This window comes from Notothenia rossii (genome assembly GCF_949606895.1).
Source record: "Notothenia rossii genome assembly, chromosome: 11".
Taxonomy (NCBI): Eukaryota; Metazoa; Chordata; class Actinopteri; order Perciformes; family Nototheniidae; genus Notothenia; species Notothenia rossii.
Window position 1 is genome coordinate 21174348 of NC_136910.1, and position 23420 is coordinate 21197767.

The window sequence follows — 23420 nt, forward strand, 5'->3', positions numbered from 1 at the left end:
AAATGACCAAACATTTTGAATGAACTTGATATTGCCTGTTAACATGCATGTTTTTTTAAGTATGAATGTAACTGACATCATGATGCCAGTATGCCTTGTTGATTAAATAAAATTATTAGATCATTTACATTTTTGCCAATTAATCTTATGTTGACAAATCGACTACTGGTTTCCCCTTAATGCGGGTCAGGTTTAATAAAAGCGTTTGACTACATCTGAATTCTCAAAACAATAATTTTGCAAATCTGAATCCATTGAATTGCCATATTGAATCACAAAAATGTAAACATTTTAAGTAACAGAAGTGATGCATTAGTTAATATTCAAGCAACTAAAATCTAATATGAAAAGAATCGGGGCTATAACTACCAAATGTTTTGTTATATTGTATTATAGACTGATCATAATACAGTCTTCGATTGTAAAAGGTAAAAGGGATGCATTTATACAGTGCTTTTCCAGTTGTTGTTTTTTTTTTTTTATACGTTAGGGAAGTAGCCAAAGGATTCCAATGGCAAAAAATACCAACCACAACTCCCAAGATCCTAAAATGATGCTGTTTTAATTTTTATTTTCCTTACCAATATTTCCAAACAGCTAAATATTAACTTATCTATCATGAAAGACCAAAACAAATCAATTTCGATAATATTTAAGAAGCTTGAACCTGGAAAAAATGTTATCCAAATTGATGCAGATGCATTTCCTGTCAATCAATGTACGACCCCATCTCTAGTTAAATCCCTTTACATGACATACCTGTGTGTAAAGCACTCACTTCGCACTAACTTCTGTGGTAGTCTGAGAGGGAAGTACAAGCAGGACGGTCTCGCTGTCAGCGGAGCATACCACAAGATGAAAGCATACTTAGCTTCTTAACATAGCTCTGGAGGAGAGATCAGTTGATCAGAGTTCATCCTGGTCAACCTATTACTCTTGTTCTACCCCCCAGCAGCAGAGAGCCGTCTGTAAACCCCTTAATGGGATTTTCTATCAATTTCCAGACAAGCTGCCACGACTGAAATGAGGACTAAATCTATTTTTAGATTCAAGAAACGTGAATGGAACCTGAGAGTGAGTCAGTGCAAGTACTGATGACATGTATCTGCCAAAACACACGCTGCTTCTGTCCGGAGCCAACAGCATCTATCCTGCACTTTAAAAAACTCCCACTGATGCAAAATGACTCAAACTTCCTGCAGCTATCACTCCGAAAGCTTCATATGTATCATATATGTATTGCATCTGCAACAGAAGCTTTATCTCATCATTGACACTTACGGTTGGATGCAGTAAGTGACTCCAGATCCTAAATGAATGTAACAGGCGCTGAAAGCAAGAAGAAGAGGATGATGGTGAAGAGGTCTGGCAGCTAGGATGTGCTTGCTCCATCTGGAGTTGCAGCACCGTTGGTTTAATAGCCGGGCACCTTGTTAACGTGGTGTCACAGGTTCCTTAGGGTGTGACTCCGTGTGTGTGTGTGTGTGTGTGTGTGTGTGTGTGTGTGTGTGTGTGTGTGTGTGTGTGTGTGTGTGTGTGTGTGTGTGTGTGTGTGTGTGTGTGTGTGTGTGTGTGTGTGTGCTTTGTCTCCACACAGCATCTGGCTCAAACCTCCTCAGACCAGGTTGAGCTGCTGTGAGCCTGTCAGAGTTTGTTGCAGATTTGTTCTGATAAAAGGTGCCACTGATGTGTTTTTGTGAGCAGGTGTCTGAAGCACAAAGCTTTAAGGTGACATTTAAAATCACCCTAGTATGTGCCGCCCTATGATGTTATAAAGGTGCATATTTAAAAAGGTGTGTCTTTTTCAAAAGAACAACTCCTCAAATAAATACCTGGAATTACTCACATTGTTGTCTTGTAAACTGTCGGTTATAGAGGACATATTATAGTTATTTTCAGGTTCATATTTGTATTCTGTGCTTCTACTCTGAAATGTCTCCATGTTGTAATGTTGAAAAAGCTCTTTATTTCTCTCATACTGCCTGTGCTGCAGCACCTCTTTTCACCCTCTGTCTGAAACCAGAGCCCAGTCTGCTCTGATTGGTTAGCTGGCTGATGTAGCACATCATGGACATTGTGTTCAAGTGATAGCCAGTAGAAGTGAACAAGTTACATAGTGATGTCACTATTTTGTGGAAGTAAATGGCTTTTAGCGCTTTTTACAACTTGTATACCCTAATGATTAAAATAAGGGCTGAAGTGTGTTCATACTGGGTAGTTTATTTAGCAAAATTGTATACGCTGATTTACAGATATCCCTTTCCCAATGTTAGTCAATGGGAAAACGTTTTTCTGGGCCCAAATGCATCAAGAACTAGAACTTAAACTTTTCGGCAGCTGGGCAAATTTGCTTCAATGGCAAACACACTACAGGGAAGGGAAAGCCCCATAAAGCATAATAGGGCCTCTTTAACAAAGTGTCACACACGGTGCGTCCATAGTGTCCTGGTTTGTTCAAACAGTACAGGGTGTGCCACACCGTGCTATGCGGCCCTCCACCGGGGGCCTCTTGCTGCCTGCCTCCAGGTCTCCACTTTCCAAAGCAGCTTTGTTGCACTAAAATGTCAGTTTGAGCCCCTCCTACATGCATTTACACAGACAACAATAGTAACTGGAAACCGACTCTGTTCTAACAATGAGAAGCAAAGAAAAACCTCAGAGAGAGAGATACAGCACCTGCACGACCCTCTCAATGTGTTACTTTCGAGAACATTATTTTTCATCTGCATCAATGAACTGGAATGATGCTGATTGGCTGCTGATCAAAGATTACACAGCTGACATACTTAATACACCAATAATGACACATGTGCAACAAGCTAACATCTGCCATTATCTGCCCCCATAGGCCCAGCTGTAATTTACTTCTTTTAAAATCCAAACCAAACTGCATTAAACCAAGCGAATTATTTAGATCAGTATGTCCTGTTGACTGTGGACAGGAAGTGGACGCACATTAATTCATCCTAACATCACATGTTGGTTTGTTGGCTATGGTTTTGAAGCTTTGAGTTTAGGCACTATATGTTTTTTTAGGAACCAGAATGGATCAAGACATTTTTTAGCACCTAGAATGTTATGATTAACTTTCAAGAGACGGAAAACAAAGACACTTCAATGGAATAAAGATGTAAGACGAAAAGACTGACTTCACCATGGTTGAAACCTGTCCATATTACCTTAAGTGTAACAAATTGAACATCTTGCATGTATTGAGGAAGACACTAAACTAGCAATTGAGACCACATAGTTATTAGGAAAAGAAAAACTAAGATAATAAATCAAGAAAGAAGTTACTCATTTTCAATTTTCTCATTGTAATCAGCATTCAACCCCTAATAGTCTGTTAAAAAAAGCAGGTTTAAGGCTCTTGCTATTGGATTTTACATGACCGGACAACTGTCACTTCCACATCAGTATTGCAACTATAACAATACTACTTAATTATATTTAAAAACGAGTGTTAAGAGTAGGAAGACACAATGAAGGAGATAACATGAATGAAGAAACTCAGTATGAGTGAGACCAAAACACAGCTGCTAGCCTGCTGTTAACAGCTTCTAAGCTTACAGTAGTAATTGGGAAGATTCCTGACAGTAACTCAAAGACATGGAACGCAACATGTACAGTGTAAATTCACCTATAGGGTTCAAAGCAGGAAGAGAAGGGAGCGTTGATGAACTTCCCCTAAACGTATCGTAAAATGTCCACAATATTATTCTAATTCTGAATTTGACAGCATGCATTACATTTTTACTTATTATTATTATTTCCAGTACAAGCATTAATTAAACAAATCCACAGCCCAAATCGTATCACTTCCTCTTGGCTCATGGTTTAACTTTCCCTGGAATCTGATTTATGATTTATGACTGACACATCCTCTTTGGCAGAAGTAACTACGGCTTCCACATGCAGAGAATGGATCAATAAATACTTTGGCTTTCATTAACCAGGCTGGGAACTTTATCAGATGATTGACCTCAAACAATGCCGGAACAGAAGCTCCATTGTGTGATTACAAATGAAGCGACAGCATCCTTCTTCCTTTCTCCTCCAGCGCTGAATGGAGAATCTCCTGCCTGACAGCCGCTCATATCAGAGACAAGATGCAGCGGGCTCCTGACAGATTTATTCTCCAACCTAAGCATGCACATTAACATGCACAATGCTTTTCAAATGAAAAGCCAACAAACAGGCGAGACGCAACGTGTATAATGTGGGCTGCAGTCACAGATTTGTATGTAAAGTCATGATGACATGCAGCTCATGTACGGTGACATGTCTCAGCTAAAGGAGGACACAGTGCGGGAAAACCCACTGCTCCTGACCCACGGAAAGAACAGGACAGAATGAGAAGAGCGAACAGAGGTGTAAGAATGAGAAAGGGGTGGGGGCAGTGGATTATATAATCGATGTGGTTGCATGCATGTGCTCTGCTTTGTAGAGTAGCACATTTAGCACAATGCAAAGCAAATTCCTTGACCTAATGTCAAAGCAGCAATTAAGCTGAAACAATAGTCCAGTCATGTGGGTTTACAGTATTCTTCATGTTTGATCATTAATCATTCCAGTCAATATTTGAGTAGAGAAAGCCAAACTGTAAATGGTTTCAGCTTCTCAATTGGAAGTATTAAATGGAATCTGTTTATCTAGTTATAAGTTAATTTAACAGGGGCGGTGCACATTAGTAGACATTTCTGCAAACGCACCACAGTTAACCAAGAGGCTATTTTCCTTCTGTATTTTAGATTTGGTCACATTTAAAAAAAAAAAAAAAAAAAAAGATCTGAGATTATTATTTAAAATTATTTATTACTTAATCAAAAAAACATTGTTATTATAAAAGAAGACTCAGAGAGATTTGTAATTGTATCAATGTAATGGTCCGTTTCATATGTTCTATGTTCAAGTGTGACCACAGCTTGCCAGCTTTTTAGAGCTTTGTAAACATGGATGAAGGATTAAAATCATTGGAGGGGTGATACTTGATTCAGGGTTTGTTGAAATTGTATTACATTTCCATCCATATTACATCTCGTTTGGTCCATCACTGACTTGATGATTCAATATTATATGCTAAAACACTGCAACATTGTCAAAAACTTGTAGCGATACAATCTTGCAGACTAAGTAGAAACCTGGTGGATTGTGTGAACGGCCATGGTCGCTTTCTTTTAGAGAGAAGAAGACCTACGTGGACCATTGGGTTCATGGTTAAAACCGCCTGAATGATGAACACTAAAGGAGTCCTAAGTGGAAGGCAGCTAGCTGCGATGACAACAGTGGTGGTGAGGGGAACACCTCCCATGATCCCACGCTACATCACAACGTCACTGTCTTTTGTTATAGCTGCAGTTGAGAGATCCCTAGTGGCAGATAATCACATGTTGTGTGTTTAACTACTTGTTGGCTTAACCTGTACCACTGCACATTCATTTCTTTGTGTAAAAGTACAGGGTTTCCCTTCTGACAGAGGGCAGTAACACTATTAGGTAGCTTAAAATGCAAATACTACTACTAAATACTCAAGCTCTAATAAGATACAATAAATGTTCCTGTTTGCTTTCCACCAAGCTGACTAGGAAGCAAGTGAGCCATCTAAAAATATCCCATTTCAGAAGATCTCCAGCTCATGTTGCATAACTCAGATACACAATTCCTTCCTTTATTCTTGCTGAGCCCAGCATCTAACTTGCATACTGTGGCAGGCAGGCAGTATGGGTTAATTAAAAGCAGCAGCAACTATCAGTCCCAGTGATTTGCAGCACATGAGCTTGAGTATGCGGTGAAATGCCAGAGTGAGGCAACAGGAGATGGGTGTCAGTCTCTGTTCCCAGTTTCTGCCACACCCGATACGAGCATGCATTCAGCCTCATCATGTTTGTGATCAGTGAAAGGGAAAAAATATAATGCTGACAGGAACGGTGTGCAAGGCAGTGTGCAGAAAGAGTGTGAGGATGCCAAGTGTTCCTCAATGGAATTCCACCGAGCTAGAGGAAGGCAGATCAATGGCAGACGGTGGGAGGGCAGTGACACAGGGAAGGACATGGACAAACAGCAACACAGGACAGGAGGAGGGGGTGGGGTGGTAGAAGAAAAAAGAGATTTGAAAATAACACCAGCCGGAGCTGCTATGGCAGTTTGTTAGATACTCTATACTTCCAAAGATGGCATCTCCTTTAGGCTACAGCTGTCAGATGGTCCTTTGGGAATCATGTCGTCATCGGCTCATGCTACACTTCCTGTGTACTCGGCTCAACTTTAATGAGAGTAGCAGATAGCAGAGATTGTATTAACATACAGGTTGGCTCAGAGCAAGAAACGCTGCTTGCACTGAACAAATCCAGAGATATTACCGGAGACCACCGTGGCAAAAATACTGAGAGTAATAAACGAAAAAATCCTTCTGATTTTATCTTGCCATGGTTTGTAGATCTGGCTCTAAGTGGCTGCCATTTTTCAGAATCAAGGGCCAGCATCCAGGTCTGAAAAGTGAATTGGATTGGGTACTGCCTTAGAACTGCATTTGTACAAAAGGCCAGCAAGGGGCAACTCCACTGGTTGCAAAAATAAAGTCCAATTATATAGAAGTCTATGGGAAAATGACACTCATTTAATTAATTAGCTGAGTAAAATAGTTTAAAATACGTTTATGGGTCCATTCGCTATTTTTAAGCTTTTCTTCAATAAAGCATGATGGTCCTGTCAATAAAAAAGGATATGCTTTAGGGCATGTATCTTGTGATTGTTGGGCCATTATTGGTTTATAAATTGTCTTTGCTATTGTCTTAGAGTTTGGACCCTTTCCCAGTTTAAAAGTAACATTTCTGTTATCTAAGAATGTCTTGTTCTGTGTTTGGCTGTACTTAGCACCACCCTCTTGTGTCATTTGAACAAGGTCAAGGCCTATATACAAAAACTCAAGGCTTCAAAACAGTATACGACCAAGGTCAGAGAGCTTTCTAGGAACATTTGTCAGATTGACAACCAAACATATCACAATATTTTCTTACGGTTGTCGACCCTACAAGACCTCAGAATCTTGCACCACCTGTACCACAACCCTGAGCAGACAGCAGCAATCTGAGCTGAATATAGATTGTTTATCCAGCTCTCGCCTGTGAAAAATAGCTTGACATGTTTTTTTTGGCTGGATGTCTACACTGTCTTCACGTCTAATGAGAGCTGATGTGAACTGGAGTCAAATTCCCTTTATATGTCAACCTACTTTGTAAATAAAAGGGATTCTGATTCTGAAACCAAACAGTGTAAATGAGACCATGTTCAGCATAATGAAAACACTGAAGATATTGTACCGCTCAACTGATTTACTGCCAAGTAAAAACAACATTTAGACATTGTTGATAGCAACCAAGTCACTTTCCTGCAGAACTCTTAAGGGTTCTGTAACACTGGCAATAAAGCAGAAGCCCCATAAAAACACTGTCCCATTAATAGACAGGCTACTTAATGTAAAAGGTTCAAATATTAGAGTTTCTACCAGTGAGAACGTGTTGAGTTGAGTGTCTCTTTGCACTCATGACTGTCAACAAAAAGGCCTTCAACTGCAAATTACTCATAACAGTGAGTCACTGATGCAGCCCGAGAACACAGACATTAGCACAAATGATACATTCTGTAGCTACGCGAAGGTCAATGTAAGGTATATATCGTCATCGTCTTGTGTACGCACAGACACCAGGGCAGATAATGTAGCACAAAATGATATAGATGAAGAAAGCAGTGTTGTGAGATTAGCTGTTTGTAGAAAAACAAATGTTAAAGGGGCCGTATGATGTTCATTTCAGGTTCATATTTGTGTTGTGTCTCTACTGTCTCCATGCTTTAATGTTGAAAAAGGTCTTTATTTTTCTCATACTGCCTGTGCTGCAGCACCTCTTTTCACCCTCTGTCTGAAACCAGAGACCAGAGACCAGTCTGCTCTGATTGGTTAGCTGGCCAGCTCTGTTGTGATTGGCCAACTGCTACGAGATGTCCCGGCCCCTAGCCTATCACGTACAATGTGTTGGAGCGCTAGCCAATAGAGGCGCGAGTGTTACATAGTGATGCCACTATGTTACATAAGTAAACAAGGTGTTTCAGGCAGGGGGGAGTGTGTGGGAGAGAAACTCTCTCTGGAGGGAAGACAGGGAGTTTGAGCTTTGCAGACCATTTACATGCACAACAACAACCTATATAACACACTATAGGAATGGGAAAACCCCTAAATGCACAATAGGAGTCCTTTATTAGGTGAACGCAAAATAAATCATACTTTTTAATAAATTGAATCAATTGTTGATAAAAAAGCTCTAGACCCACACCGATTCAATGTTATTATTTCCTTTCCTATCAAGGCTCTTAATAAGTTGTTTTATTTAACACCAGAAAAAAACATAAAAGGACACAGGTGTAAAAACTGCTGACTGTGGGTAAAGTCAGAATGGAGGTTGCTCTCACATAATTACAGCAAACTCAAACAAAAGGAAAGAGCAGCTGGCACAGCCACTAGTATAACTATCCACATGTAGAGTGAAAGGTTGTGGAAGAATGCATGCAGCTTCACTGTAGTGCAAATATATTGTTTCCTCCAGAAAATCTTTCTCTAAGCCAGAACTGGGAGAAAGAGAACATGTTTGCAGGATGGAGTTACGCTAGTGAGAAAACATGTGCATGCATCAAGAAATTAAACACCTTAAATCAATGTCTTCATCCCCCTTTAATAAATTACATGATATGCATGCATTATTTTGCAGTGCTAGGCGATGCTACTGTGCAACAACCCCTCCTCCCCTATCCAGGGTCAACAGTGAAGTATAGAAACCAGCTAACATCACAATCCAAAAAGAGGTTACTTCAGGTCGCATAGAGACCTGGATTTGTGTGTCTGTTATTATCAGCTTTACTGAAAAAAAGGAAGTCACAGTAACATCTCACAACTCTGCTTGCATGCAAAGCTGAAATAAACAGGAATTGTTTAAAATATCAGAAATAATGTCGTTCAGAGAAGTTGCTGCAGTCTGAATGCATGCATGCTTACTCAGTTGAAAAGAGAAGTACAGTTAGTGGATCATGTGAACAATGCTCTGAACAATTCGACTGTTATTGAAGCAAAAAAAAAGCCACTTCAGGCCTGGAACCTGTCCAACAACTGGCCGGTTGAAACAGCAAATGTAGTATCTGTGCAGCTGAAAACGCTGCCTCCATTAGCATGACAAACGGGACATTTGTGCATGGGCTGGAGGGCCAGTGAGGCTGCAGGGGGACACGAGCTGGGGGGGGGGCTGTCAACCTGCCACCGGCCAGAACAGCACACTGCAGCACTCAGCACAATGGTAGGGGACAAAACGCTGCGGCCCCCACAGAGATTCAAGACTTTACACACATTTCCAAGCCAAATTATATGAGAATTGAAGGAAACCAGCAGTAGGACGATGGGATTTTTGCTCCGTCTGGCGTCAATAAAACGCAAGGACATGGTGCTTATTTTAGCTTTGCAGATTTGTACTCATTTCCTTTCCTAAGTTATACAACACTAATGTACAGTCTGTGAAGGGCTGCGAGTAACAGTTCTATTTTCAGTACAAACCAACCTGTGTTCATTTTACTGAGATGTATAATCTGTGTAAGGTTTATTGCACATTTTTCTTTTTTAATAAAATACATTCTTATAACTTGAACTCATATCTGCATTAACTTTTTCTTGCTAACAATCTGTAAGTACAACATTTAAACATGATAATTAATTGATTTGAAATTTAAATGTGAATAAAGCGGCCATGTTGTTGTTCTCTTTACTAATGCATGGAGGAATCAAGCAAGCCATCCTGGTCAGATAAGCACAACAACAAGGCATCTAGCATCAAGTAAAATGTGGCCGCATCTTGGATATAACTCTATAGGAATCATGCATATGGGCAGGGCTGTTTGCTACCTTACTGTCACGTTAGCATGTCACTCCCTGGGGCAAAGGTACCATGAAAGAACTAAAACCAAGGCACATTCTACAGTGTTGGTTATCACGAGGATACATGGGTTGAGTTTGAGTTTTAACGAATTACAAACATATTTGTTCCGATAGTTAAGTTTTTTCAACCAAAAAAACGGGTTACTGTCACTTTCTTTGAGCACTTCAGATATACGATACTTGTAATTTGTTAAATCTGTTAGAGTTGCAATTAATAATTATTTAACTAGGATTAATACGCTGATTTCATAATTCACAACGATGAAAAATCTCCATCTTCAAAAATGTTTTCTCAGAGCAACAGTCCAATTTCCAATGTGTCTCTCTTCGTTCACAACCATCTAAAACTGAATAAGCAGCAAATCCTCACAATGTAGAAGCTGGAACGTCAAATGTTTGGCATATTTGTTTAATATGAATACTTTTAAGCCCAAAGCATTGCCATCAGATTGCCTGTTTTGTTAAACCAAAATAAATAAATGATTTCATTTATCATCACAGAAGCAGCAGAACTGAAGAAAACTCTCACAAATGACAAGCTGAAACTTAGGAATAAACAATTATCCATTATCAAAACAGTTGAGGAAATTGCTTTTCTATAATTGACTTATCATTGCAGCTCTAATTAGGTATTTCCTTCATTATTACTAAGGATCCATGGTTTCAAACGGCCGCAACAGAGCCATCAATGTGCGTGGAGTTGACAAAAGTGATTTCATTTCCAGTGCCATTTTGTTTGTCATACAACAAAAACTCAAGATCAAACTTAATGTAGGAAAAAATCAGCCATACATTTAACCAATACTCCTTTCAGACCTTTATCTCTGTGCGTGGCGTTTTCTGCACCGTACAACATCACTGAACAGAAGCCTACTTCTGCTCTCAGGAAAGTCCCAAACCAACTCATTCATGTACAAAAAATAAAACCCATGTCTGTGCATTATTCATCATCATGTGTGTGTTCCTGTGTGTAGGTGGGTGAACAATTGACTGTACCAGATAAACACTGCGAGCCTCTGACCGTCGGGGGCTCTCTCTGCTACCTGTTCACATCCTGTACAGCCCTCTGACTGTGTGTGTGTGTGTGTGTGTGTGTGTGTGTGTGTGTGTGTGTGTGTGTGTGTGTGTGTGTGTGTGTGTGTGTGTGTGTGTGTGTGTGTGTGTGTGTTCTACATGTTGTGCAATGAACCAGCCTCACTTTGGACTTCTTGGAAAACACGGTGCAGGCAGGAGAAAAACGCCTGAGCTGTTTCACTGCAGCTGTTTTTCTCTCTGCAGTCACTGATGTTCTGTGAGAGCTCTCAGGCTGCAGGTACTCCACAGCTGTTGATAAAGTCGGGTTCAAAGTGTGGCATGCATGCTTCCATATGCATGCTAAAGGAAACATCCCACACACAGGGGTTGGACTCATATCCAGTTGCCAGGACAGGATGTTTGGAGACTTGTTTTATAATACCCTGAAGAAGCCCCCTGCTCTTGAACTCAACACCACCTCAATGCTCACAACAGACAGGCTTGGGGATTACATGTAACAGGATTACATAATCAGGATACAACACATTATACTGTATTCCCTTACAGTTACATTAAAAAAGAAGTAATCAGATTACTGTTACATTTTTTTTTTGAAAGGGTATTACAAGCAGGATTACAAACGAATTATATGATAGGTGGATGTACTGTTTGTTTTCTTTTTGGTTTACATTTAGGCTACTTTCAAGTCTTTTTTCAAATGCAGTTGGTGAATACCTGATTAGTTAGCAAAAATACCATGTTTAATCAATATATTAAACTTTGTTTACTATACTATAGGAGGACTATCCTATAAGAGGACACATCTTAATATATTCTTTTCCAAAAGTCACATTGTTCTGTTGTCTTACGTAATACACTTAAGCAAAAATCACGTTATTGTAATTTGTTTCTCTTTATTTGCATTGCATTTTATATTGAGGTAATCAAAAAGTAAGGGAAAGTAATGATTACTTTTAAATTAAATACTCAGATTAAATTACATTTTTTATTTTTCATATAACTAGTAATTGTTACAGATTACATTGTTAAAGTTACCCTCCCAACAGATTATATTCTTAGATTGTAATTGTCTGTCCCATAAACAGGAACAAATCAACACCAAATAAACAAACTTGACCACTGACAGCTGCGGGTTGTCACGTCACTGCACAGAACCACGCATATGTGCAGCCCTGCACGCGACTCTGCTTCCAGTATTTACCTTGAGCAATGGTCACAAGCCATGCATCAAGTCGTGCAGAGTTTCATTATAAAGAGTTGCACTGTCCTTGTCTATCTCGTGACTGTTAAAAGGCGCCCTGTGCACAACATCCCTGCGAACAGCGTCAATATGAGTGAGCACACACACAGCATCGTCTTACCAGGAACTGTGCAAAGGGGAAGATCTTTAAACAGGAAATGCAACTGACCCTTTTCTAAAGCCATGTAACTTTAAAATGCACCGGCCGAGCTGCAGCGGCTGCATGTTGCAAACCGTGCAGCAGTGATTGCATGATGTCGCACAGTATTGCACAGATCGGTTTCATATGCTTACCTCCCTTTGGCTGAGACATTTCCCCTTTGCTTTGATGAGGGGGAGGGGAAGCACAAAAGACTTTGCCTTCTTTCTCACTCCCTCCCTCCATCGCCCTCGCAATGGAGCTTCAGCGGCTTGCTTTTTTGCAACAAAGATGCAAAATACAAGCCTCGATCTTCATGCACTTGGAGCCTTTTTGCGTCCGGAGCGTGCGTGTCCGTGCACAGAGCGCCGGTGTGATTGCACGGCCCCCGCAGGCGTCGGGAAAACAGGTAATTTCTGCAATTGCACTGCAAAGAATTCTCCGCAGCACTTACATGATGGGCCAAGGCTGGCAGCTGAAAGCTCCTAACTTGGATCAGTGCGAGCCCCTGCGAGAGAACGTTCTTCCTGCTTGGAGCGCAAAGGATAATGGGAAATGGAGTCCAGAGCGTTTAGAGAGCGGTTTTATTTACATTTCTGTGCTGGATTTGTGTGAACTAGAGTGTAAGGAGAAGTAGTGTGTTGCCCAGTGGTTGATAGTACAATTAACTAAAGCAATACACTTTAATAAAAAATGTTAGTGTATTTAGTGAATTGTTTTAACTAGTTCAATAGTTAAATGATGTGCATACAAAACATAAAGGTGACATGTATAATGTATGTCACCAGTGGTGTATAGTAACTAAGTAGATGTACTGAAGTACTGCACCTAAGTATAATTTTGCGATTTTACTTGAGTATTTAAATATTTTACTATTTTGAACTTCTACTCCACTACAACTCAGAGGTAAGTGCTGTACGTTTACTCCATTACATGTATAATACCTTTAGTTCCTTTACAGATGTGGATGAATGATGAGAAATATAACCAAGTGTTAAATCAGACTTTAGTTCCACCTGGAGTAAATTCACAAGCTACCCTGCAGTATACAAAGTCATTCAAACTAGCTGCACCTTTACCAGCTTGAGAACACTTTAATGATCAATCATTATAAAACATATCATATATATTATTTTGAAATGCACCAATCTGCACAATCACTACTTTTACTTTTGGTACTTTAGTTATATATTGAAAATAATATGTTTGTACTTTCACTTGCGTGATTGCAGGACTTTTACTTGTAACAGAGTATTCATACACTCTGGTATTTTTACTTTTACTCAAGTACAAGATCTGTGTACTTCTCCCACCTCTGCATGTCACCATGAAACCTTCCAAATTGATACATAAAGAACAATTTGATTAAATATGAGCAAAGTGTCATTCATTTCCCAATTTTTTTTTGAACATCTAGATCTTATTGTATTTGGTTGAAATGTTAGGATTTGGAGACAGAAGATTTGGGATTTTATCAGTTTAAAGATGTTCATGCAATAAAGAATGAAATGTGAAATCAGGCTTTTAATTTTAAATAAACAAACCCATGTGTAAAAACATCCAGAATATGTTTTAGATGCTCAGAGTTAGTCGTCAATCTAATACTTACATCCAGTGAATTTAGGGTACATGTACATCTACATAACTAAAGATAATAAGTTAGTAAAATAAACTGTGTATGTGGGAGTTTTTTTTCCACTAGTCTATCTGTTTGTGTACTTTTTGGTGGTTTAATCTTACAATGTATAACCTATTGTAAATACAATTAAAAATCTATTGCATTTCTGCAGTTTTTCCTAACCTGATCGAGAGTACAGGGTGACATATCATAACACCCTACTAAGAGCCTAATTTCGGGTTGTAATTCAAATGGACTTGTCTTAAATGAAATGAATACTTTTTCTCACTCATCACAGGGGAAATATTCAGTTTACTTTCAAAGTTCAGTAAAAATCTTTATTATCAGGTAACATTGATTAATGCAAAAGTGAAACTAAGTAATGACTTTAATGAATTAATTAATGACAAGTTACTCTGACAGCTACAGTACTCTGGTGTGAAGGCTTATACGAGTAGTTTTATAAATACATTAAAAGTAAAGAGTAAAAACGGGCCTGTTGGAGCACCTGAAGTTCAACAGGATTACATTTGGTGCCCAGAAAGCACGGATTTAGTGATTGTTTTTCAATCAGCAAATTGGTGCTTTCAGGGTTTTGAATGACAACTGTGACCCCTTAATTGCAAATTAGGGATATTAGCACCAATATTAAAAACAAAAATACAAATGAAATGTAACAGGAACCGAACCGCTAACATAAAAGATGCAGCTGGTGATATTACATATTTTTCTTTTTGACAGCAAATTCCATGAAAAGACCAAAACCGATAGTGTTTTAGGTTTACAGCACCAAGAACATCAGTTCTAAGAGAAAGCTTTACAGACAGCTTACAAATAAAGACTCTAATAAAAAAAAAAATAGAAAGACATTGTAATGCCCTTAAAACTTTGGGAATTTTAGATTACTTGCAAAAAACCTCAACCGGGATGCAATAGTGCATTTGTTGGGGTCTACTTTCAGTGGCGGATTGATCTATATTTGATGCTCTGGTGAGTAATTGGGGCAACAGGACGTGGATGTGTGATTGAGTCAAAAATACTAAAGGGAGTGTGGCTCTTTGATGTGTTTTTAATAGTTTTTGGACAACAATGGAGCTCTAGGGCACATCAGACTTTGATCAATGGGATTTAAAAAATATATAATAACACCAGACTTATCCTTTGAAACATGTTCCAATATTTAAAAATGCTCTCAAGCAGTAATACATAAAGCTTTGGTGTGGTAATTGCCCAATGAAACAGCAATAACATGAGACAAGACAAATGGTCCAAACATCACACTCAAAGAGGTTTCAGATCCCCACGATGTGATATGAGATGTTGCTTCACATGGTTGGATTGTGTTTGGTAGAGGGTCAGTTCTTGCTGGTTATGAGGCTTTGGTACAGAGGTTTCACCACAATATGGAGGAAGAGGGAGCTGTCGATGAGGTATTCAGACGTCCGGCGGTACAGGTCGGCTTCTGCCAAGAAATCCCCATTTTCTTCCGTGCTCTGGTGGAAGTTGTAGACGTGTTTCACCACCACCTTCCCCTGCTGCTGAGCCATCACAATCACCGTCTTCTGGAAGTTAACTCCGGCGAATTCTGCGCTGGACGTGGCCGGCGTGATAATGATGCGAGGGCGACCTCCGTCCACACGTGTCGGCTGCATGGCGCCCGAATCTGTGTACATCGGCCTCATGCTGAGCGGTAACCAGCGTGGCGAGAACAGGGCGTTCCAGGTCACCCGTTTGCTGGAGTCGTGCCCGCTGGGCCCCAGCTGCGTCTGGAAGCTGGTGCTCCGATCGTCTCGTGAGGGGTTGTTGATGATCCAGGGAGACCCCCACACTGGGGACAGGTAGTTCCTAGGCATGAAGAGGCTACAGTTCACATCAAAGTACTTGGCCATTTGCATTGGTGACGCAGAGTGAAACTGGTAGGACATGTAGAGCAGGTCGCGCACCGACTCTTGATAGCGAGCCAAGATGGCCGACTGGGTCTGCAGGCGGAAGAGCTCTCGTGGCGGCATCATGGCGTAACGCACCGCTCTCAAAGCGTTCTCCGCTGTCAGACCGTCCGGCTCATTCTGAATAATCCAGGCCTCCAGCCCGGCAAAGAGCTCCATCTCACTCTGCAGGATCAGGTCTGACCGCTGAAGCAGGGACATGAGCAGCTGGCTGCTGATGGTCACCCACTCCCCGCTCTGCAACACCGACGATAGGTTCCACGCCATAAACTGAATGCAGCTGTCCCTCAGAGTCACGTCCCCGGCCTGCACGGCGTACTCATACCAGCCCGCCACGTGGCCTGAGGTGGACTCCCGGGCCAGATTCTGGGTCATGTACTGGGTGATGCCCTGCTGGAGGCCTGTCACTTGGTACTTAGTGGCCAGCTTGTGTAAAGGGGTTGCCTGGTCCAGACGCAGTGAAATCTCTCCGCAATACAGATACCTGCTCAGAAAGAGGAAGAAGGGGTTTCAAGGTGAAGCATTTGAATCAATCACATACATACATTCAGAATGAGACCATTTAGCCTAAAACAGCTAGTTGGAAAATGTTTTACCAACATCAAGACCCACTATTCTTGGACTGCAACAGCATTTTTGCCATTTGGGGGCAAAAAAACGCCACAACAAGCTAAAGAACACAACATTTTCACATGCTAATATGCTAGCAAACAGTTGCATATCTACACATCCAGCAGGTAAAGCAACGTAATCATCCAAATGCAGTTGTTTAAGTCTACCTGATGAATGCAAAGCGCCATCCACACATGGAGTACAACCCTAAAATTATCTTGACATGGTGATAAGAGTTCAACATTTAATCTATTTTCGCTCTGTTTTGGTCTCAACCAACTCCTGAGAATTAGGTGTGGTTATGGCTGCTACATGCTTTGTCTAGCATTTGGTACTCGGTAGGTAGTGTCCAGTGGGTTTATTATAGCTTTTTGCTGAAAACAAACTGCTTGCTGGTTCTGAAGACAGAACAAAACTGTTTTTGTGCTATTAAACCCAAAACAAAGAGCTAAATACTGCTGAAAATACCTACAGCAGCAGAGTTTGGTCATAATTCTCTGTTTGATTCATTGTTTTTATGAAAATAGAATTGTGTTTCTGTCAGACTGAATTCAATCAAAGTAATCTCACAGTATCCTCCTCTTCAAAAAGTTACCGTTGACCCTTTATAGTATTCGGGGAAAAGGTGTAGTTTTATTTTTGTTACAATGAATGAATCTCAGTCTCAGTCTGGCATACAGGACTGTCTCAGAAAATTAGAATATTGTGATAAAGTTCTTTATTTTCTGTAATGCAATTAAAAAAACAAAAATGTCATACATTCTGGATTCATTACAAATCAACTGAAATATTGCAAGCCTTTTATTATTTTAATATTGCTGATTATGGCATACAGCTTAAGAAAACTCAAAAATCCTATCTCAAAAAATTAGAATAGTTCCTCAGACCAAGTAAAAAAAAAAGATTTATAACAGCAAAACACAATCAATCATTTGAAAATGTCCATTAATGCACTCAGTACTTGGTTGGGAATCTTTTTGCACGGATTACTGCATCAATGCGGCGTGGCATGGAGGCAATCAGCCTGTGGCATTGCTGAGGTGTTATGGATGCCCAGGATGCTTCAATAGCGGCCTTTAGCTTATTAGCATTGTTGGGTCTGGTGTCTTTCAGCTTCTTCTTCACAATACCCCACATATTCTCTATGGGGTTCAGGTCAGGGGAATTTGCAGGCCAATCGAGGACAGTAATGCCATGGTCAGTACACCAGTTACTGGTGGTTTTGGCACTGTGGGCAGGTGCCAGATCATGCTGGAAAATGAATTCCTCATCTCCATAGAGCTTTTCAGCAGACGGAAGCATGTAGTGCTCTAAAATCTCTTGGTACACAGCTGCATTTACTCTGGGCTTGATGAAACACAGTGGACCAACACCAGCAGCTGACATGGCTCCCCAAACCATCGCTGACTGTGGGAACTTCACACTGGATTTCAAGCAACTTGGATTTTGCTCCTCTCCAGCCTTTCTCCAGACTCTGGCGCCTTGACTTCCAAATGAAATACAAAACTTGCTTTCGTCTGAAAAGAGGACTTTGGACCACTGTGCAACTGTCCAGTGCTTCTTTTCCTTAGCCCAAGTCAGACGCCTCTTCCGTTGTCTTGAGTTCAGAAGTGGCTTGACCATGGGAATACGGCTATTGTAGCCCATTTCCCGGACACGTCTGGGAACAGTGACTTTTGATACCTGGACTCCAGCTTCAGTCCACTGTCTTTGAAGCTCCCCCAAATTCTGGAAGCGACTCTTCTTCACAATGCTGTTAAGGCTGCGGTCATCTCTCTTGGTTGTGCAGCGTTTCCTGCCACATTTCCCCCTTCCAACAGACTTTTTGTGGATGTGTTTTGAAACTGCACTCTGTGAACAGCTTGCTCTTTGAGAAATTTCTTTTTGTGTCTTACCCTCCTGATGGAGGGTGTCAATGACGGTCCTCTGGACAGCAGTCAGATCAGCAGTCTTCCCCATACTTGTGATTTAGTTTACTGAACCAAGCTGAGTGTTTTTCAAGGCTCAGGAAACCCTTGCAGGTGTTTCGAGTTAATTAGACGATTCAAGTGATTCGTTGAACACCCTACTAGTATACTTTTTCATGATATTCTAATATTTAGAGATAGGATATTTGAGTTTTCTTAAGCTGTATGCCATAATCAGCAATATTAAAATAATAAAAGGCTTGCAATATTTCAGTTGATTTGTAATGAATCCAGAATGTATGACATTTTTGTTTTTTTAATTGCATTACAGAAAATAAAGAACTTTATCACAATATTCTAATTTTCTGAGACAGTCCTGTATATCATGTCTACTGTAATACAGGTTTTAGTAAAACTCATTAGCATTTGAGATACAAATAGATAGTTGTATTGATTGCTCCTGCAGCACAGGCTCCTCAATGTCTTATTGCTACACCACAGGAGCTGCTATTGAGCAACCCAGCAGTTCCCTGAATGGTCAATCTGTTTTATGTTGGACTCATTGATTGTTTGTCTCGGTTAATGTAGGGCTGCAGTTGCAGAGTTCATTCCTCTAGGCATAAGGACTCAATCAAACTGGGTGAAGCAGGGGGTGGAAGTGACTCTCACACAGTCTGACATATTGAGATGAAATGTGTCCCCACCTGATGAACTTATCAAACACAGCTGCACAGTCGGAGCCCTCCTTCAGGACCAGCTTGCTGCTGTTGCGGCTTAGCAGGATCTCCTCGAACACGGGGCTCTGCAGGGACAGCACCAAAGAGTGAGCCTGGATCACCTTCACCTCGTCCGCGCTGGGGGTCTCCACCCGGAGAGACAGGTCACTGCCGTTCCCCTGAAGCAGCAGCGCCTCAAGACGCTTCACCAGGGTCAGGGAGTGGCTGATGGTGTCCCCGCCCCCCCCATTGCCATCCAAGGTCATGTCAACTTTCAGCATGCCTGGTGGAGGGGGAAAGGAGCAGGAATAAATAGAGTTATCAGATTGGAAAACAAGTTAAAGCAAGGTTCCAAAACCCAATACTTAAATGCACCATTTATTTTTCTATTATGTTTTGGGGGTTTTCCCTTTAACTTTAGTGTGTTATAGGTGTTTGTGAATGTAAATGGTCTGCAAAGGCTAAAATCCCAAAGTTCACGAGGGAGCATCTCTCCCACACACTCCCCCCCTGCCTGAAACACCTCCATTGGACTCCTTTGTTTACCTCTGTAACATAATGACATCACTATGTAGCAGTCACGCTAGCGCTCCAACACATTGTACTTGACAGGCTAAGGGGTCGGACATCTCTAAGCGGATGACCAATCACAACAGAGCAGGCCAGCTAACCAATCAGAGCAGACTGGGCTCTGGTTTCAGACAGAGGGTGAAAAGAGGTGCTGCGGCACAGGAAGTATGAGAAAAATAAAGAGCTTTTTGAACATTAAAGCATGGAGACACGTCACAGTGAACCATTTGAATCATTGGGCATCTTTAATGTTCAAGTTCGCAACTGTTTACACATTTTGTATAAATATATATATATATATATATATATATATATATATATATATATATATATACTTTTGCTTAAAAAATAACTACATTCGTGTTTACATTTAGTTTACATTTAATTTATTTACAATAAGTGACTTATATAACTTTTTAAGTAATTTACATTTTTGTTAATTGACCCCTTACTATTTTCTTTTTAGCCTTCTCATGATTAAATATATTTAATTAGCATTTTTAAAGGTAGCCTATAAGCATTCAGATTCTTATTGCTAACGAGTTATTTTGAATTTGTTGTGAATATGACAAATATATCCCAGGAGTTGCATGCCAGTTATAAATTGGAGCAAATAGTGGGGCAGCATCACCCAATACCATGCCATTGATCAGTCCAGCTGCACTGTCTGGATAATGAGGCATTGTGGGTCACGTTTAATTAAAGCTTTGTTGCAGCTGATGTGGTTATGTGCCCGGGGGAGGGGGGGGGGGGGGGGCACCTCCTCTCCCCGGCACACTGCACTGTTACTGTTACTGCTGGGATCATATTCTTGACTTGTATTAGCACAGTGTGATTCCTCTGTATCTCTTCCACTCCCTCATTAAAAACATTACATAAACTCAGTTATGGGCCATAAGCAAAAAAAGTTCATAACAGTCTGTCAGCTTTTACGTGTCAATTAAGTACATAAACTGAAGTTACCTTATTAGGGATTGTGCATAATTATTTGATTATTATGAGGAAGAATTAATGGTGAGTTTGACTGTTAAAATTAAAATCCATCCCCAGAAGATAATATATTTAATATATATTGGAAACTTCCATTTTGGAGGCAAAAAACTTGCACTGCTCTTCCAAAAACAATCAGTCCTTTCTGACCTACTTTCCTTCCAGTTGAATTTTCATATTGCCATTTCTGTCACCATATACAGTACTGCAGGTCTTTTGCAGAAACATAAATGTTCCCACTGTAGGATGAATGAAGTCATTCTGATATTTTAATTTCTTAAACTGCATTCATTTATACCTTTCTTATATATCTTCATGTTTTAGCTTGTTTTCATATTCTAGTGTCTTGGATTTTTATGTCTGATTTTAATATTTAGAATTCAAATGGTCATCAGTGGTGTGTGGTATCTTTCGCTTTGTTTGTCTTGTTGCTGTTGATGATTTAATGTGAAGCACTTTGAATTGCCTGCTTGAAATTACACTTAATTTAGCTGACGCTTACATCCAAAGTGACTTACAATAAGTGCAATAAACCATAAAGATTCAAAAGAAACTTGCTTATATATTAGCTTCAAAAAGCCAGACCATTGTAAGTGCTGTTGCATTAATTCAACTTGAGTGCTACCTTTCGTTGTGTTGAATTGAAATAGATGTGGTGTATAAATGAACCTGCCCTACATTTGAATTCCTTTAGCCGAAAGTATTACCAAAAAACAAGTCACAGTTTAAAACACTTTTTAAATGTACCACTGAAATACAATACATTCATTTTCATGACATGAGTACATCCACTATTCCTATTATTAGTTTAAATGACACATCAAAAACTAATTTGCAATACTGCCTGTGGCCCAAACACAGTAAGTCTTTGTGTAGCAGCATATTAAATGAAGCATAAATAGATCAGACTGCCAATGATTCCTCCTGTTATTGATGTTGGAGCATTATGGCCCTAACTCACCTGCAGTAGCTGCCCCCATGTGCAGACAGAGAGCCACAAACAGCATCCCAGCCTGGGTCTGAACGCCTTGTTGCACCATTGTCTTCCTCCGTCCGTGCCCACTGTGCGTCTGGATTCTTGTCCACTCTGCTGTAGAGGGTGAGGGGGTAAGTGGGACAGGGGGTTCTCCTCGCTACATCCGGCCCGCCACACACACACACACACACACACACACACACACACACACACACACACACACACACACACACACACACACACACACACACACACACACACACACACACACACACCTCATTGATCGAAACAGGCCTGGGTTGTTTCCATGGCTACGACTTTGATTCTGACTTTCCTATCCTTGGGTATTAATGCCTGCTGCATGTCATTGATCTGATGAGGGGGCCGCGGCGGGGGGGGGGGGGGGGGGGGGGGGGGTTGGCGCGGTTTGATGTTGAGAGTTTGATTGAGCAGAACATTATTTGATGTACACATCTCACAGTGAGCTGTGGCCAGGACTGACGCTTGATTAGGAACCAGTGGTGGAATGTAACTAAATAAACGTACTCAAATACTTAACTTAAGTACAACTTTGGGGCACTTTACTTTCATATCTATTCTATTCTATTTATTATTATGAATATCAGCTAAGTCCTTGACTTCCACTGGTACCATGTAAACCAGTGCTAGCTGTTCCATGGTCGGGTCGTCGGCGACTAAACCGGCTCCCCCACCTGGCCTCGGTCTTGTGTGGAGGGTAATGGAGACACCGAGCAGGACTAAATACAAAACCTGTCAAAGGGCGGATGAGCTCCTCGTGAGCCAACGGCCATCTCCTGCAGCCAATGTTGGCGCCAATGTATTGACCTCTGTCTTTCCTTGGAGTCTTGTCAGCGGAGGCCAAGTGTGGTTCCTGCAGCTTGGGCGACGCTGGAGCCCTCATTCCCACCCGGGCAAGTGCAATGGAGAGGACACTTCATCGCGGCGGCTTAAAGACGCCGGGGAAACAACACGGCAGAGCGACAGTCTACGGGTTATAAGCTCCAGTCAGATTGGCGTAAAACGGAGCGCCACGGGTCCTCTGCGTCGGTGGGAGGGGTCATCGTGCCCCAATGGTCATTAACCGCCCGCCTCAAGCCAGGCAGCCCCTGGCCAGTTAGGTTCTGACCCGCCACGTCTATTGCTTCGATGGGGTGGTCACAGCAACCATGGACGTTAAAATCTCACCTACCAATCAAAGAAAAACTACAAACCGTAATAAAGAGCGGAATTCAAATTTTAATTTAAATGTACATCTCCGGCTGGGAAGCTGGAATGTTCGTACCATGTGTCCGGGATTCACTACGGATCCAGACTGCAACGTACAAAGACAAGGTGTAACACGCAAAACAGCACTGATCGACCGGGAGCTGGCCAAGCTTGCAATCGACGTCGCCGCGCTACAGGAAACCAGACTAGCCGATTCTGGTTCTATCAAAGCAAAACTACACTTTTCTTCTGGATGGGAAAAACCAAAGATGAACACCGCACACACGGCGTAGGCTTTGCAGTGTCCGACAAGCTGGTGAAAGAGTTTGACACCCCTGTCTGTGTGTCAGAAAGGATAATTTCCCTGATGCTCAAGCAATCTGCCAGCCCAATACATCTGATATGTGCCTACGCCCCCACACTGCCGAGTGAAGCTGCGGTTAAGGAACAGTTCTACGACAGCCTGGCTGGCGT

General features: G+C 41.1%; 2 protein-coding genes across 3 annotated transcripts in view; both read right to left on the bottom strand.

Annotated features, from left to right (window-relative positions):
- Positions 1-12963, bottom strand: part of map2k6 (mitogen-activated protein kinase kinase 6) — a 34064-nt gene extending 21101 nt beyond the window's left edge. Inside the window, exon 1 of one of the 2 annotated variants that reach the window (XM_079660607.1) lies at positions 12540-12963. In XM_079660607.1, coding sequence (XP_079516733.1) covers positions 12540-12630 — 91 coding nt within the window. In that variant the 5' untranslated portion in view covers positions 12631-12963. Of the gene's footprint in view, positions 1-12366; positions 12514-12539 lie in introns of those variants that run through there. The other variant, XM_079660608.1, reaches the window with a different exon arrangement.
- Positions 12964-14174: 1211 nt separating this feature from the next.
- Positions 14175-21827, bottom strand: btbd17a (BTB (POZ) domain containing 17a). Its single transcript, XM_079659768.1, has 3 exons — positions 21705-21827; positions 19172-19466; positions 14175-16432 (listed from the first exon to the last, which is right to left on the bottom strand). Exons 1-3 carry the CDS (start codon positions 21781-21783, stop codon positions 15358-15360), a joined length of 1449 nt encoding a protein of 482 aa, XP_079515894.1. The 5' UTR covers positions 21784-21827; the 3' UTR covers positions 14175-15357.
- Positions 21828-23420: the final 1593 nt, after the last annotated feature.

Bases quoted from the DNA above. Each gene is read 5' to 3' on its own strand.
- btbd17a (XM_079659768.1), bottom strand. From the start codon at position 21,783: ATGGTGCAACAAGGCGTTCAGACCCAGGCTGGGATGCTGTTTGTGGCT. The intron at 19,467-21,704 runs GTGAGTTAGGGC...CCCCTCCACCAG, and splicing joins CATGGGGGCAGCTACTGCAG to GCATGCTGAAAGTTGACATG. The intron at 16,433-19,171 runs GTGGGGACACAT...CTTTCTGAGCAG, and splicing joins GTGTTTGATAAGTTCATCAG to GTATCTGTATTGCGGAGAGA.